The sequence below is a fragment of the Lethenteron reissneri genome, chromosome 1 (genome assembly GCF_015708825.2).
Source record: "Lethenteron reissneri isolate LAM-NWPU_2019-01 chromosome 1, ASM1570882v1, whole genome shotgun sequence".
NCBI lineage: Eukaryota > Metazoa > Chordata > Hyperoartia > Petromyzontiformes > Petromyzontidae > Lethenteron > Lethenteron reissneri.
This window is the reverse complement of record NC_083779.1, coordinates 1,720,678-1,734,334: the sequence shown is the minus strand read 5'-3', so window position 1 is coordinate 1,734,334 and position 13,657 is coordinate 1,720,678. Positions and strand designations below refer to the sequence as shown.

The following is a 13,657-nucleotide window of genomic DNA, read 5'->3' as shown; positions in this document are numbered from 1 at the left end:
AGGAGCTGCAGCAGCCAAACCACGTAAAAAAACTAAAATATAAACTACATCAGTATCATCAATATACTAAATATACTCTCCAATAAGCTGAGCTACTAACAGTAAATCATACATTACAATTCTACGTCGCAAAAAATATAATATGCCTCCAGCTAAACGTTTTCCTTACATCACACGGATATACCCCGTACTATGCACTGCCATAGACAAACCCCACATTAAATTATATACTGCATTGCTATACACCTTAGACTATACATTGTAATATTACACTATGTATTATTCTACCCACCCTACTGTATACCACACTGCTGTATATTCACTATACAATTACGAGGCCTCAACAGACCAGCTTCATCAACAGCCGTGGTCAATCCACTGCTGGATGGAGGCCTCTCTACCCAAATCGCCAGCAACGGTGGCGATCCTACGAGCTAATAAATAGTCGCTCCATCTCCCATCGGCATCGTCCTCGCCCCGATGTTTATAATTCCTGTGATCACGAGGGGGCGACACACAGTCACGCGATCTACACCGGGAAAATCAACACGCGCGTGGCTTTAATGGTGAAACAAGTATAACCCGTAAAAAGTTTTTCACTCTAAATCCTTTATGTGCGTGGCGGCTAGAGTCCTCTCGTCCTCTGGCTTGAGATGGCTGCCACCTATGGGTCAGATGATTGTCTGCAGTATTAAACAATTGGTAATTAAATATTTAATTTGTTTTCCCTAAACAGTGTAAAATTTTGGAAATTTTTTTCACGAACATTAATTGTCTCGCACAACGAGTCTGTGTGCAAAATGTCAGCTCGATTGGATCACGGGAAGTGGGTTAAAAAACGACCGAAAGGTTTGCACGGTCGTAAGCAAGCACGCAAGCACGCAAGAAAGCAAGCGAACTTAATATAAAGGATTTAAATATACACCGTAATCATCGACGGTTCGGGCAACGACCCTACGACATAGTTCATATAGAGGCCAGAAAGATGAGAGATGGATGATAACAGTTGCAGATTGCACTACTCTATGCCCCGTGTGACTCTGATGAGAACTAATTATGTAAATAAATCAATAAATCTGATGACCATTTGTTTTTTAAATGTGTATGATTAGTTACTTAATCGTCAGCATCTGGTAGCAAACAAACCCGTCAGTAATCACACGTGTCTACGTCGTATGTGTGTTGCTCTGTGTTGGACTTCTTTGGCACCGTACGTAACAAAGCAGTTGTAAAGAAATCAGTTTTCGGTCTATAAACTAATTTCTATATTGAAAGTAAATGTGTACAATGTTTCTGGCACATTCCACTCGGGTTCTTAAAATCTGAGTTTGTTTTTGCATCACCGGTAACCGGATTGAAAAAACCCGGTTTTGGCAAAGCGGTTACCGGTAATTCGAGAAACACCACTTCAACAACCCTGCTATTTACCCACACGGCTGTATAACTATCGAGTATTTGTTTTATTTTACAAGCTTTTCTGGAAGCGACCTGGCGATCACAAATGATCGTTCACAGAAGTGACGGCTCATCATCAACATCATCGTCGTGTGGAAATTCATAGCAGCAGCCAAACACTCGAAACGCGTGGTGACGTTGATTCTAAATGTGGATGGGAAAACCGCAGGACCCCGGAGGAAAACCCAAACGGCCACGGGGAGAGACAACACATTGTCCTGCGGAGGGAGCTGGTAGGAACGTTGGGTTGCTCGGTCAATGGGCAGGGTCAACGGCGGCGTGGTGTATTCCGCAAATATGCCCGACTGTGAGGGCGGGCACAGCCGGCGTGAGTAGGTTAAACGTTGAGTTTTATAAGGGCACCACGGAGTGACCAGCCCCTCTCCACCCAGCCCCAACCCTCTCACCCCCACCCAGCCCCACCCTCCCCACCCAGCCCCTCCCCACCCTCCCCACCCAGCCCCTCCCTGCACGACGGATGGACGGACACAATAATCCCCTGTGGGCTGGTGGAACCAGTGGGTTCCTACCAGTAAGAGACGCAGACTCCAAATATACAGCAGCAGGCGTATCGGTAGGGCTCAAACCCACGGCCTCCTGTAGACCAGGCGAGGTAGTTAACATCTCCTAGCCACCGTGATGATGATGAAAGAGAGACACGCAAACACTAAACACAGCAGCAGACGTAAGGATCGGGTTCGAACCCACGACCTCCTGCATACCAGGCGAGGTAGTCAACATCTCGAGCAAATAATCGATTATGGCTAACGCACCTTTGCTTGACATCCGTAAAAAATACCTTCATAGCTGATCGGATTCCTCCAATCCTCATAAAGGTTCTGATTTTCATCATTCCTAATTTATCGTGGTCTCAGCCTGCGGTGAATGCAGCGCCCTCTAGCGGCTGCAGGTGTCCAATCGATTCTCTGATTCGACGAGTTTCGTTCAACACACAAAAACAATCCGTCATTAATCGATTAATCGTCGATGCATCGTGACACCTCGAGCAGAGGCAGCCACGGGTTAACGCGTGTGCATTATTGTTTTTTTACCCTTCTATCTGGCAACAAAACTGACACCTTTTTTACAAGGAGTCATATTTGCATTGACCACAATACCTGCGGTCGGAATGCAAACAAAAAATACAACTCTGGTAATGTATGCACTTTCCTTGAAATTGTTGCCAGATAAAAGGGTAAAAAAAACAATTATCATATTATGCTACTGGCAAATGAGGTTCCAATGGTGTAAATGCTTACCCCGAGCTCTCATACTCTGATGGTGCATTGTCTTTGAGTTGTGCGCCTTTTGGTGTCATCTGGTCCAACACCATGTGAGACTAGGCTCTAAGGAAAGCTGTCTCAGGTGTGGACCAATCAACTTGAAGGACAGTGCATATCATTATCAGAGTTATGTTTTTTGTTTGCATTCCGACCGCAGGTATTGTGGTCAATGCAAACATGACTCCTTGTAAAAAAAAAGGTGTCAGTTTTGTTGCCAAATAAAAGGGTAAAAACCCAATTATCATATTTTGCTACTGGAAAAGGAGGTTCCAATGGCGTGTGCATTAATTAAGAGAGAGACGGGGGGGGAGGAGAAGGGGGAGCGGTAAAATATATAACATGCGACGTTTCGGGTAACGAGCCTTCTCCGCAGCAACATAGAGTGGGCCAGATCGAACACATGAGGGTGCACTCAACACCACGGGACAGAATGAGAGAATTAAATTCAAGTGGTCTAGTGAATGTATGTGCTGTGCAAAAGGGGCATTGACCGAAACGTCGCTCATCGTTCACGCGGCGAATTGACAACCTGTCCGGAACCTTTTTTTCATTCCCCTGGTCATATAAATAACGCCCCCCCCACCCGCATATAGCATAATATTTCCATTGGCATTGCAATTAAAAGTTAAAACGACAATGTTGTAACCCCGTGTAAGACATTGTGGCATCTGTTACGTGACCGTTTAAAAAAATGTATGAACTAACTTAATCAAAAATGTGTACTGTATACCCACGAACCGGAACTATTCTTTGTTACGTTTGGTGTTTCCATCCGGGCTGGTTTACAAAGGGACCGGAAGTTCGTAGCACGTGTGTGTGTGTGTTCGCGCGCACACGTGTGCAGTTTAAACGCATTGCGAATTAAAATCCAACATTTAACGTTAACGACAAACATTTAATCTTCTTCGCGGATAGACCCGGCTTAAGTTTGTCCACTTGCCGAGCGAATAATGGCGAAGCCCATGATTGTGAATAACGAGGTGAGGATTTCACGCGCGCGTTCCTGGTGCGGTGTGCAGTCAACATCGCCACGAAGGGAGACAAAGGCGGCCGGGCGTGGTGGTGGTGGTGTGGTGGTGGTGGTGGTGTGGTGGTGGTGGTGGTGGTGTGGTGGTGGTGGTGGTGGTGGTGGTGGTGTGGTGGTGGTGGTGGTGGTGGGGTGGTGGTGGTGGTGTGGTGGTGGTGGTGGTGTGGTGGTGGTGGTGGTGTGGTGGTGGTGGTGTGGTGGTGGTGGTGGTGTGGTGGTGGTGGTGGTGTGGTGGTGTGGTGGTGGTGGTGGTGGTGTGGTGGTGGTGGTGGTGGTGTGGTGGTGGTGGTGGTGTGGTGGTGGTGGTGGTGTGGTGGTGGTGGTGGTGTGGTGGTGGTGTGGTGGTGGTGGTGGTGGTGTCGTGGTGGTGGTGGGGTGGTGTGGTGGTGGTGGTGGTGTGGTGGTGGTGGTGTGGTGGTGGTGGTGGTGGTGTGGTGGTGGTGGTGGTCCTGGCCATCCACCCCCACTCGTGTGCCGCGCCGGCCTTCATAGGTGCTGCTACTCGCTGACGGCACTTGCCGCAAAAGTCCATTCGAAGGCTATACGGGGGAGCTTTGCTTTGATGACTCCACTGCTGGATGAGGGCCTCCCACCACGCTGTGTGGGGATGTTATTTGAACACACTTCACCATACTTTACCATACTTGGCTGGTCACCCCGTGGTGCCCTTATAAAACTCAACGTTTAACCTACTCACGCCGGCTTGTGCCCGCCCTCACAGTCGGGCATATTTGCGGAATACACCACGCCGCTGTTGACCCTGGCCATTGACCGAGCAAACCCAACGTTCCTACCAGCAGCTCCCTCTGCAGGAATGTGTTATCGGAAGGAAGAGCGTTCCAGACGGCCGCAGAAGTGCATCTGAAAAGCCGCCGCTGCTGCTGCTGCTGCTGCTGCTGCTGCTGCTGCTGCTGCTGCTGCTGCTGCTGCTGCTGCTGCTGCTGCTGCTGCTGCTGCTGCTGCTGCTGCTGCTGCTGCTGCTGCTGCTGCTGCTGCCTGCTGCTGCTGCCTGCTGCTGCTGCCTGCTGCTGCTGCCTGCTGCTGCTGCTGCTGCTGCTGCTGCTGCTGCTGCTGCCTGCTGCTGCTGCCTGCTGCTGCTGCCTGCTGCCTGCTGCTGCTGCTGCTGCTGCTGCTGCCTGCTGCTGCTGCTGCCTGCTGCTGCTGCTGCTGCTGCTGCCTGCTGCTGCTGCTGCTGCCTGCTGCTGCTGCTGCTGCTGCTGCTGCTGCTGCTGCCTGCTGCTGCTGCTGCTGCCTGCTGCTGCTGCCTGCTGCTGCTGCTGCTGCTGCTGCTGCTGCCTGCTGCTGCTGCTGCCTGCTGCTGCTGCCTGCTGCTGCCTGCTGCTGCTGCGTGGATGAGTGGAGTTGGCGTGATTGTGCTTTACGCCCCTCGACGAGATCAACCGAGTTGTCGTGGTTCATTTGCGGCAAGATCTTTGTGTGTATTGAGCGCGACCTTTTCGTTCGGCAACCGGACTAGCAACAATGTCTCACGGGGCTGATGCTGCTGCTGCTGCTGCCTGCTACTGCTGCTACTACTGCTGCTACTACTGCTGCTGCTACTGCTGCCTGCTGCTGCTGCTACTGCTGCTGCTACTACTGCTGCTGCTACTACTACTGCTGCTACTGCTGCCTGCTGCTGCTGCGCGCATGTTTGCTGTGTCTCCAGATTGTGGGCATGAGGAAGGACGTGAGGAAAGTGAAGATTCTCGTTGTGCGGAAACTCGCTCGCTCCCTCGCTGCGCTCAGGAAGAAAAAGTAAGTCTCCACGAACGACTCTGGGGTGGGGGCAGTGGGAGGGGGGGGGGGTCATAATGGCCGTGTCAGAGACACTGACCCAGCAGCCCAGAGAGCCTGGGTTCACACCCTGACACTGGTTTCCTCTCTCTCAGGGTGTTCTTAGTGGCCGTGTCAGAGACACTGGCCCAGCATCTCAGAGAGCCTGGGTTCACACCCTGACACTGGTTTCCTCTCTCCCAGGGTGTTCTTAGTGGCCGTGTCAGAGACACTGACCCAGCATCTCCGAGAGCCTGGGTTCACACCCTGACACTGGTTGCCTCTCTCTCAGGTTGTTCTTAGTGGCCGTGTCAGAGACGCTGACCCAGCATCTCAGAGGGCCTGGGTTCACACCCTGACACTGGTTTCCTCTCTCTCAGGGTGTTCTTAGTGGCCGTGTCAGAGACACTGACCCAGCAGCTCAGAGGGCCTGGGTTCACACCCTGAGACTGGTTTCCTCTCTCTCAGGGTGTTCTTAGTGGCCGTGTCAGAGACACTGACCCAGCATCTCAGAGAGCATGGGTTCACACCCTGACACTGGTTTTCTCTCTCTCAGGGTGTTCTTAGTGGCCGTGTCAGAGACACTGACCCAGCATCTCAGAGAGCATGGGTTCACACCCTGACACTGGTTTTCTCTCTCTCAGGGTGTTCTTAGTGGCCGTGTCAGAGACACTGACCCAGCATCTCAGAGAGCATGGGTTCACACCCTGACACTGGTTTTTTCTCTCTCAGGGTGTTCTTAGTGGCCGTGTCAGAGACACTGACCCAGCATCTCAGAGAGCATGGGTTCACACCCTGACACTGGTTTTCTCTCTCTCAGGGTGTTCTTAGTGGCCGTGTCAGAGACACTGACCCAGCATCTCAGAGAGCATGGGTTCACACCCTGACACTGGTTTCCTCTCTCTCAGGGTGTTCTTAGTGGCCGTGTCAGAGACACTGACCCAGCATCTCAGAGAGCATGGGTTCACACCCTGACACTGGTTTTCTCTCTCTCAGGGTGTTCTTAGTGGCCGTGTCAGAGACACTGACCCAGCATCCCAGAGGGCCTGGGTTCACACCCTGAGACTGGTTTCCTCTCTCTCAGGGTGTTCTTAGTGGCCGTGTCAGAGACGCTGACCCAGCAGCTCAGAGGGCCAGGGTTCACACCCTGACACTGGTTTCCTCTCTCTCAGGGTGTTCTTAGTGGCCGTGTCAGAGACACTGACCCAGCATCTCAGAGGGGCTGGGTTCACACCCTGACACTGCTAGCCTCTGTGTTACAGGGCGTTCATAATCATGCTGGCTGACCACATGAATGTGTGTGGCTCTTAAAACACACACACACACACATATTTTCCTGCCAATAGGAAATAATCGTGAAGTTTTGGATGCCGATGTCCTCTGTTTACGTTCTCACGGCCCCCGTACATCGTAGGGGCTCGGAGGAAGATTTGCAAAAGAATGCCAGGAGGGTGAAGCGGCTTCTGGAGGAGATCGATGCCGTCAAGGTGAGTTGGGGAAGAGAAACACAGGAAACGTACCGACCGGCACCAAGACACAGATCCCCCGTGTGTAGCCTTGGGGGCCATCCGTTTAGTACGTACGCATGGGAGGGTAGAGAGGGGGGGTTAACCCAAATGCGTAGCTTGCGTATGGGGGGTCGATTGACAATGTGATTGTACGTACGCAGGTATTGTGGTCGATGCAAACGTGACTCCTTGTAAAAAAAGGTGTCAGTTTTGTTGCCAGATACGAGGGTAAAAAAGCAATCATCATATTTTGCTACTGGCAAAGGAGGTTCCAATGGTGTGAACCGAATGAAACTAAAAAGAATGTCAACACGGCAAAAGCCATAGAATAAAGCCGATGGTCACACCGCATCATCATCGCGCGGCGCTTTCAGATACGCTTCTGTGGCCGTCTGGAACGCTCCTCCCTTCCGATATCAGGAAGCTGCTGGGAGCTGTGATGCACTTTTAAATCACCGAGATTGACAAACAAACGTATTCAGAACTGTTTTTCGTTGTGTTTAGTCTCTTGTCCTTCCCCCCGCTCCTCCGGTGAGCACGATTGGCTACGTACGGTGCGAAAGAAGTTCAACATGCGCGCGTGCGTGCGTGCAGCTCTTTCGTTCAATGGATTGCTCGCAAAGCCGCGGCTGCGAGGATGAGCGGAGTCCCCGTGATGGTTTTTACGTTCCTCGACGAGAAACGGTCGCCCGGAATTACGCAGACAGATTCATCGGATGAGGCTCGTCACGGTCGTTGCGTTTGTCTTTTCCAGGATTTAGATCCAGACACGGTTTCAAAGACTGCCCTTTATGAGAACATCACGTTTGAGTCGGTGTGCAAGAAGGTAAAAACGTGTTCTTTGTTGTTGTTGTTATTTTTTTGTAATCGGTTTGAAAAGTGGTATTTTAAATCACCGTTCAACGAGCGGTCTGCCGGTCTGTTGTTTGTTTTGGTCGAGTGTGACTCTGTCGGGAACCGTCCTGTCGACGTTGTTGATGATCCTGTTGTTGTTGGTCATCATCGTGTGATTGTTGTTGGTGTTGCTAAAGCGGGTGGTGGTAGTGTTGCTGATGATGCTCGTGATTATTAAAGGTGGCATGATGGTTCCGATAATGGTGAATGATAAGTAGGATGGTGATGGGCATAATAAAGGTGATAGTGGTAGTGGGTGATTATGGTGATGATGATGGATTTCATGTGATGATGATGGTGGTTGTGATGGAGATGATGATGGTGGGGATGTGATGGAGATGATAATGGTGGGGATGATGATAATGTTGACAATGATGATGGTGATGATAATGATGATGATGGTGATGATGATGATGGTGATGGGCATAATAAAGGTGATAGTGGTAGTGGGTGATTATGGTGATGATGATGATGGTTGTGATGGAGATGATGATGGTGGGGATGTGATGGAGATGATAATGGTGGTTGTGATGGAGATGATGATGGCGGTGGTGATGGAGATGATGATGGTGGTGGTGGTGACGTTGACGATGCCAGTGATGGTGATGCGCCTGTCATTCCAGGACATCTCGACGGCGAGGGAGCGTGCGTTGGCGCGACTTTCCACCTTCCCGCTCATCAGGGCCAAGATCGACACCATTAAGGGTGAGCGTCTGGAGCGAGCATCTCACAGGGGAGGGGTGCTCACAATGGGTGTGGCGGAGCCACTCTAAACTAAATATCAGACTATTGTTTTTGGTTTAACGCGTAGGCTTCTGCGACCAATAGCATCCATAATATAATATCGTTTTTTTGTGGGTTAGATCGTAAATATGTAAATGTGTCGTTAAACCCGCCACCACCCGACACAGCCAACCAGTAAGGGTTGTCACGTAAACAGAACGTGGCCAATTCGTCACTAATCACTAGTACAGCACTAGTGTGTAGTGTATTGTATAGTAGTGTAGTGTATTGTGTAGTGTATAGTGTAGTGTACTAGTACAGCACTAGCCGGTGTGTTGGAGAGCCAAGCCACGACATTAACGGTGTGCGTGTGTACCACGTTGTAACGTGTGCGTGTGTACCGCGTTGTAACGTGTGTACCGCGTTGTAACGTGTGTACCGCGATGTAACATGTGCGTGTGTACCGCGATGTAACGTGTGTACCGCGATGTAACGTGTGCGTGTGTACCACGTTGTAACGTGTGCGTGTGTACCGCGTTGTAACGTGTGTACCACGTTGTAACGTGTGCGTGTGTACCGCGATGTAACGTGTGTACCGCGATGTAACATGTGCGTGTGTACCGCGATGTAACGTGTGTACCACGTTGTAACGTGTGCGTGTGTACCGCGTTGTAACGTGTGTACCGCGATGTAACGTGTGTACCGCGTTGTAACGTGTGCGTGTGTACCGCGTTGTAACGTGTGTATCGCGATGTAACGTGTGCGTGTGTACCACGTTGTAACGTGTGTACCGCGTTGTAACGTGTGTACCACGTTGTAACGTGTGTACCGCGTTGTAACGTGTGCGTGTGTACCGCGTTGTAACGTGTGTACCGCGATGTAACGTGTGCGTGTGTACCACGTTGTAACGTGTGTACCGCGTTGTAACGTGTGCGTGTGTACCACGTTGTAACGTGTGTACCGCGTTGTAACGTGTGCGTGTGTACCGCGTTGTAACGTGTGTACCGCGTTGTAACGTGTGTACCGCGTTGTAACGTGTGTACCACGTTGTAACGTGTGTACCGCGTTGTAACGTGTGCGTGTGTACCGCGTTGTAACGTGTGTACCGCGTTGTAACGTGTGCGTGTGTACCGCGTTGTAACGGTGTGCACGTTCCACGTGCGACAAGTGATCACGCAGTGCGTGAGGCCTTTGCGTGTATTGTGCGTGTGGGTGTGTGTGTGTGCGTGTGTGCGTGCGTGTTCAGTGTTGATGTGGTTGACCTGTACAGCACGCGGCACGCCGTTTTGTTCACAGCCGCCCTCGACTCGTTCAAAGCGGCACGCGCAACGGTGCCAGACGACAGCAAGGCTTCCCCGAGGCCTGGCGAGGGGGAGAGCGAGGGGGAGAGCGTGGGGGAGATTGCCGGGGAGAGCGAGGTGGAGAGTGAGGGGGAGAGTGAGGGGGAGAGTGAGAGGGAGAGCGAGGAGGAGATTGCTGGGGAGAACGTGGAGGAGAGCACGGGGGAGAATGCCGGGGGGATCGCTGGGGAGAGCGAGGGGGAGAGTGCGGGGGAGAGCGTGGGGGAGAGCGCGGAGGAGATTGCCGGGGAGAGCGCGGAAGAGAGTTCGGACGAGGGAGGAGAGAAAGAAGAGAGACTGAATACGGGGGCGGCGAACAGAGCGAGACTGAGCCGGGTCGGCAAGAGCGAGGAGAGGAGAGGAACGATTGTCGGGACGGAGATCTTGGGGAGAGCGAAGGGAGCCGTGGCGAGCGTGGCTGGCGCGGCGAGCGGAGGGCCCACCGGAGGCTCTTCCGCGGCCACTTGGACCGCGGTCGCCGCGGCGACGACGCCGTCCGGCGGCCGCGTGGGGCCGAGCGGAGAGGAGCGCACGGCCCTCGCGGCCGCCGGTGACGTCGCGAGCGACGAGCCGCCGCCCCCGCCGGAGCCGGAGTTTGACGACAGCACCGAGGAGCGGTTCTGCCGCAGGCAGAAGGGACTCGGGGGGAAGGGCGCGGGCCGGCACGGCGGCGGCGGCGATGACAAGGACGACGACGATGAGAGCGAAGACGACGAGAGCGACGACGATTTCTTCATCGGGAAAGTGCGACGGGGCGGGCCCGGGAGGAGGAGGGGGAAGAGGCGGCGGAAGGAAAGCGGAGCGCTGCGGGGTGGTGACCGGAGTGACAGTGACAGTGACGGTGATGGCGATGGCGGCGATGGAGGTGCGAGGCGAGGGCGTGCGCAGCGCCGAAGGCCGGGAGGCCGAGCGGGGATGACGACGCAGTTCTGCAGCCTCGGGGAGTCGCGGGGAGCGAAGGGCGGACGCGGGTGAGTGTGTGATGTGTGAGCGTGTGATGGGTGAGCGTGTGATGGGTGAGCGTGTGATGGGTGAGTGATGGGTGAGTGTGTGATGGGTCAGTGTGTGATGGGTGAGTGATGGGTGAGTGTGTGATGGGTCAGTGTGTGATGGGAGTGGTGTGATGGGTGAGTGTGTGATGGGTGAGCGTGTGATGGGTGAGTGATGGGTGAGTGTGTGATGGGTGAGTGATGGGTGAGTGATGGGTGAGTGATGGGAGAGTGTGATAGGAGAGTGTGTGGTGGGTGAGTGCGAGCGGCGAAATGTTAACTACCTCGCCTTGTATCCAGAAAATCGTGGGTTCGATCCCGACCCTGACGCTTCTTATAATTTTGGAGTTTGTGTGTCTCTCTCCCCGTAGTCGAGTGGATTTTGCTCCAGATCCTCCGGTTTTTCCTTCCAACATTCATAAACATGCTTTTAATAGCATCTGGTCGCTATACACTTCCACATGATGATAAGCCACTTCGTTGAGCTGTCATTAGTAATAGCCAGCTTTCTTTTACCATACCTGTTAAAAAAAAAGTTTAGTTTAGCCGTTCTCCTAGGTTACTGCGCTGCTCACTCACACCACTTGCCCCGACAGCCTGTGTAGGCTACACAGGAAGGGGGGAGGGTGTGTCTGTGTGTGTGTGTCTGTGTGTGTGTATCTGTGTGCGTGTGTGTCTGTGTGTGGGGAGCGGTAGTGTAGCGGTTAGCGCGCTGCGCTATGAACCCGGCGATCCGGGTTCGATTCCCGCTCATGGCCAACACCAAGTGACGATTATCTGAACCGGTCCTGGGCCTCCCCTAGGTCTACTCAGCCTAAAATGAGTACCTGGTGCGGTGTGTAAACATCGCCACTGGGGAGACAAAGGCGGCCGGGCGTGGTGCTGGCCACCCACCCCCTCGTGTACCGTTCTGGCATTCATAGGTGCTCGCTAACAGCACTTGCCCCTACAGTCTGTTCAGGCTATACAGGGAATCTTTGTCTGTGTGTGTGACTGTGTGTGTGTCTGTGTGTGTCTGTGCGCGTGCACGCAAATGCATGTTAAGAAAATAAAGTATCTCGACACTAACCGATACGTTCATAATTCTCCCGTTTCTCTCGTAGCAAACACTTCCCATCGGGCAACGATCGCAAACCCTACCCAGGTACGGCCTCTCCACCCGTCGCGTTGCACCCCCCCCCCCGCCCCCCCTCACCGCCACCGCGTTCCACCGCAGGGGATGTTTGGATTTTTTTATGTGCAAATATTCACACTGATATTATGACACTCTCGCAACTAATCATTTACTCATTTCTACGTTTGATTCAGGGGCCTCCGCTTCTGCCGGCGGGCGTAGGGGAGCTGGCCGGCTCCCCGCTCGGGGGGGCCCGCGGGGTGCGGGTGGGGCCGGCGGCGGTAGTAGGGGCGCTCCGGACGGGCAACGGGCAGCGCTGCCGACGGGCAGCCTCCACCCGTCGTGGGAAGCGAGCCGCAAACGCAAGGAGCAGCTGGGCAAAATCCCCGAGTTCGCCGGCAAGAAGATCAAGTTTGACGACTGAAGGACTGACGCAGGGGAGAGATGTGGCGGCGGTTGGAGCTGGAGCGATCGGTTGCGAGCAATCGGTTGCGAAGAGACTCGGTTGCGTGCAACTGAATCGCTTTGCGTGCGGAGGGCAGCTCTTGCGGCAACCGGTCGCTCGGCGCCGGTGACGTTCTAGCGGCGGATCGTCGTCTTCGTCACCGCGCGACGCCGTTTGTGAACGCGCGATTGGTCGTTACGATCCTGACGTTGATTGGGGGGTTGGTGGGAGGGAGGGAGGGAGGGAAGGGAAGGGTGGAGCTATCGCAGGAAGAGGGGCTGGGGACTTGGGCCACGCCACTCGCTGCCCAGCTGCTCGCTCGGGATGTGGACAAAGCAGTTGAGGGGGGCGGCAGCGATTGAGCCGCGTGGTTTTGAGAGAGCGATGGGCTCCCGGATCGTTTTGGGCGTTGTCCCGGCCTGATGGCTACCACGCAGGACTTGCGATCTAGACGTCGCCGGTTAGATTCAATCTTCCCCCTCCCCGGCGTGGCAGTTGAAGCAACGGGACAAATTAAAGCAAATTTTTATTTTTTATTTTACCAGGTGTAAGGCCCACTGAAGCAACTCTTTCTTTCAGAAGCGACCTGTCATAAATGTTAGCGCAACGAAGTGGCTTATCATCATCACGTGGAAATCTATAGCGGTCAAATTACTCTCTAAATGCGTGACGTTGATTCTAAATAATGTGGAGGGGGGGAAACCCGAAAAGCCCTGAGTAGAATTCACGGGGAGAGAGAGAGAGACACGCAGACTCCAAATACACAGCAGCAGCAGCAGGCGTCAGGGTGGGCATCGAACCCACGACCTCCCGTATACCCGGCGAGGTAGCTAACATCTCCTAGCCACCGTGATGATGAGAGAGAGAGACACGCAGACTCCAAATACACAGCAGCAGCAGCATGCGTCAGGGTGGGCATCGAACCCACGACCTCCCGTATACCCGGCGAGGGAGACAACATCTAGCCACCGCCGGTGCCCCAAGTTCATCAAATTGCTCCCTCCCACCGCTTGTGCACTCCGCAAGTATTTGAATGGCTTCACCGCAGTCGGTCGATCGGCAGGTCCCCCGTGTGGTGCGGCAAAGTGCGGGTGGTACCCCCCCGT

At 53.4% G+C, this 13,657-nt stretch overlaps 1 protein-coding gene across 1 annotated transcript; it reads left to right on the top strand.

Moving 5' to 3' along the window:
- Nucleotides 1-3,537: 3,537 nt before the first annotated feature.
- On the top strand, nucleotides 3,538-12,764 carry SRFBP1 (serum response factor binding protein 1). Its single transcript, XM_061548983.1, has 10 exons — nucleotides 3,538-3,718; nucleotides 5,432-5,520; nucleotides 6,953-7,025; nucleotides 7,801-7,872; nucleotides 8,564-8,645; nucleotides 9,960-10,100; nucleotides 10,157-10,160; nucleotides 10,198-10,974; nucleotides 12,096-12,136; nucleotides 12,301-12,764. Exons 1-10 carry the CDS (start codon nucleotides 3,689-3,691, stop codon nucleotides 12,528-12,530), a joined length of 1,539 nt encoding a protein of 512 aa, XP_061404967.1. The 5' UTR covers nucleotides 3,538-3,688; the 3' UTR covers nucleotides 12,531-12,764.
- Nucleotides 12,765-13,657: the final 893 nt, after the last annotated feature.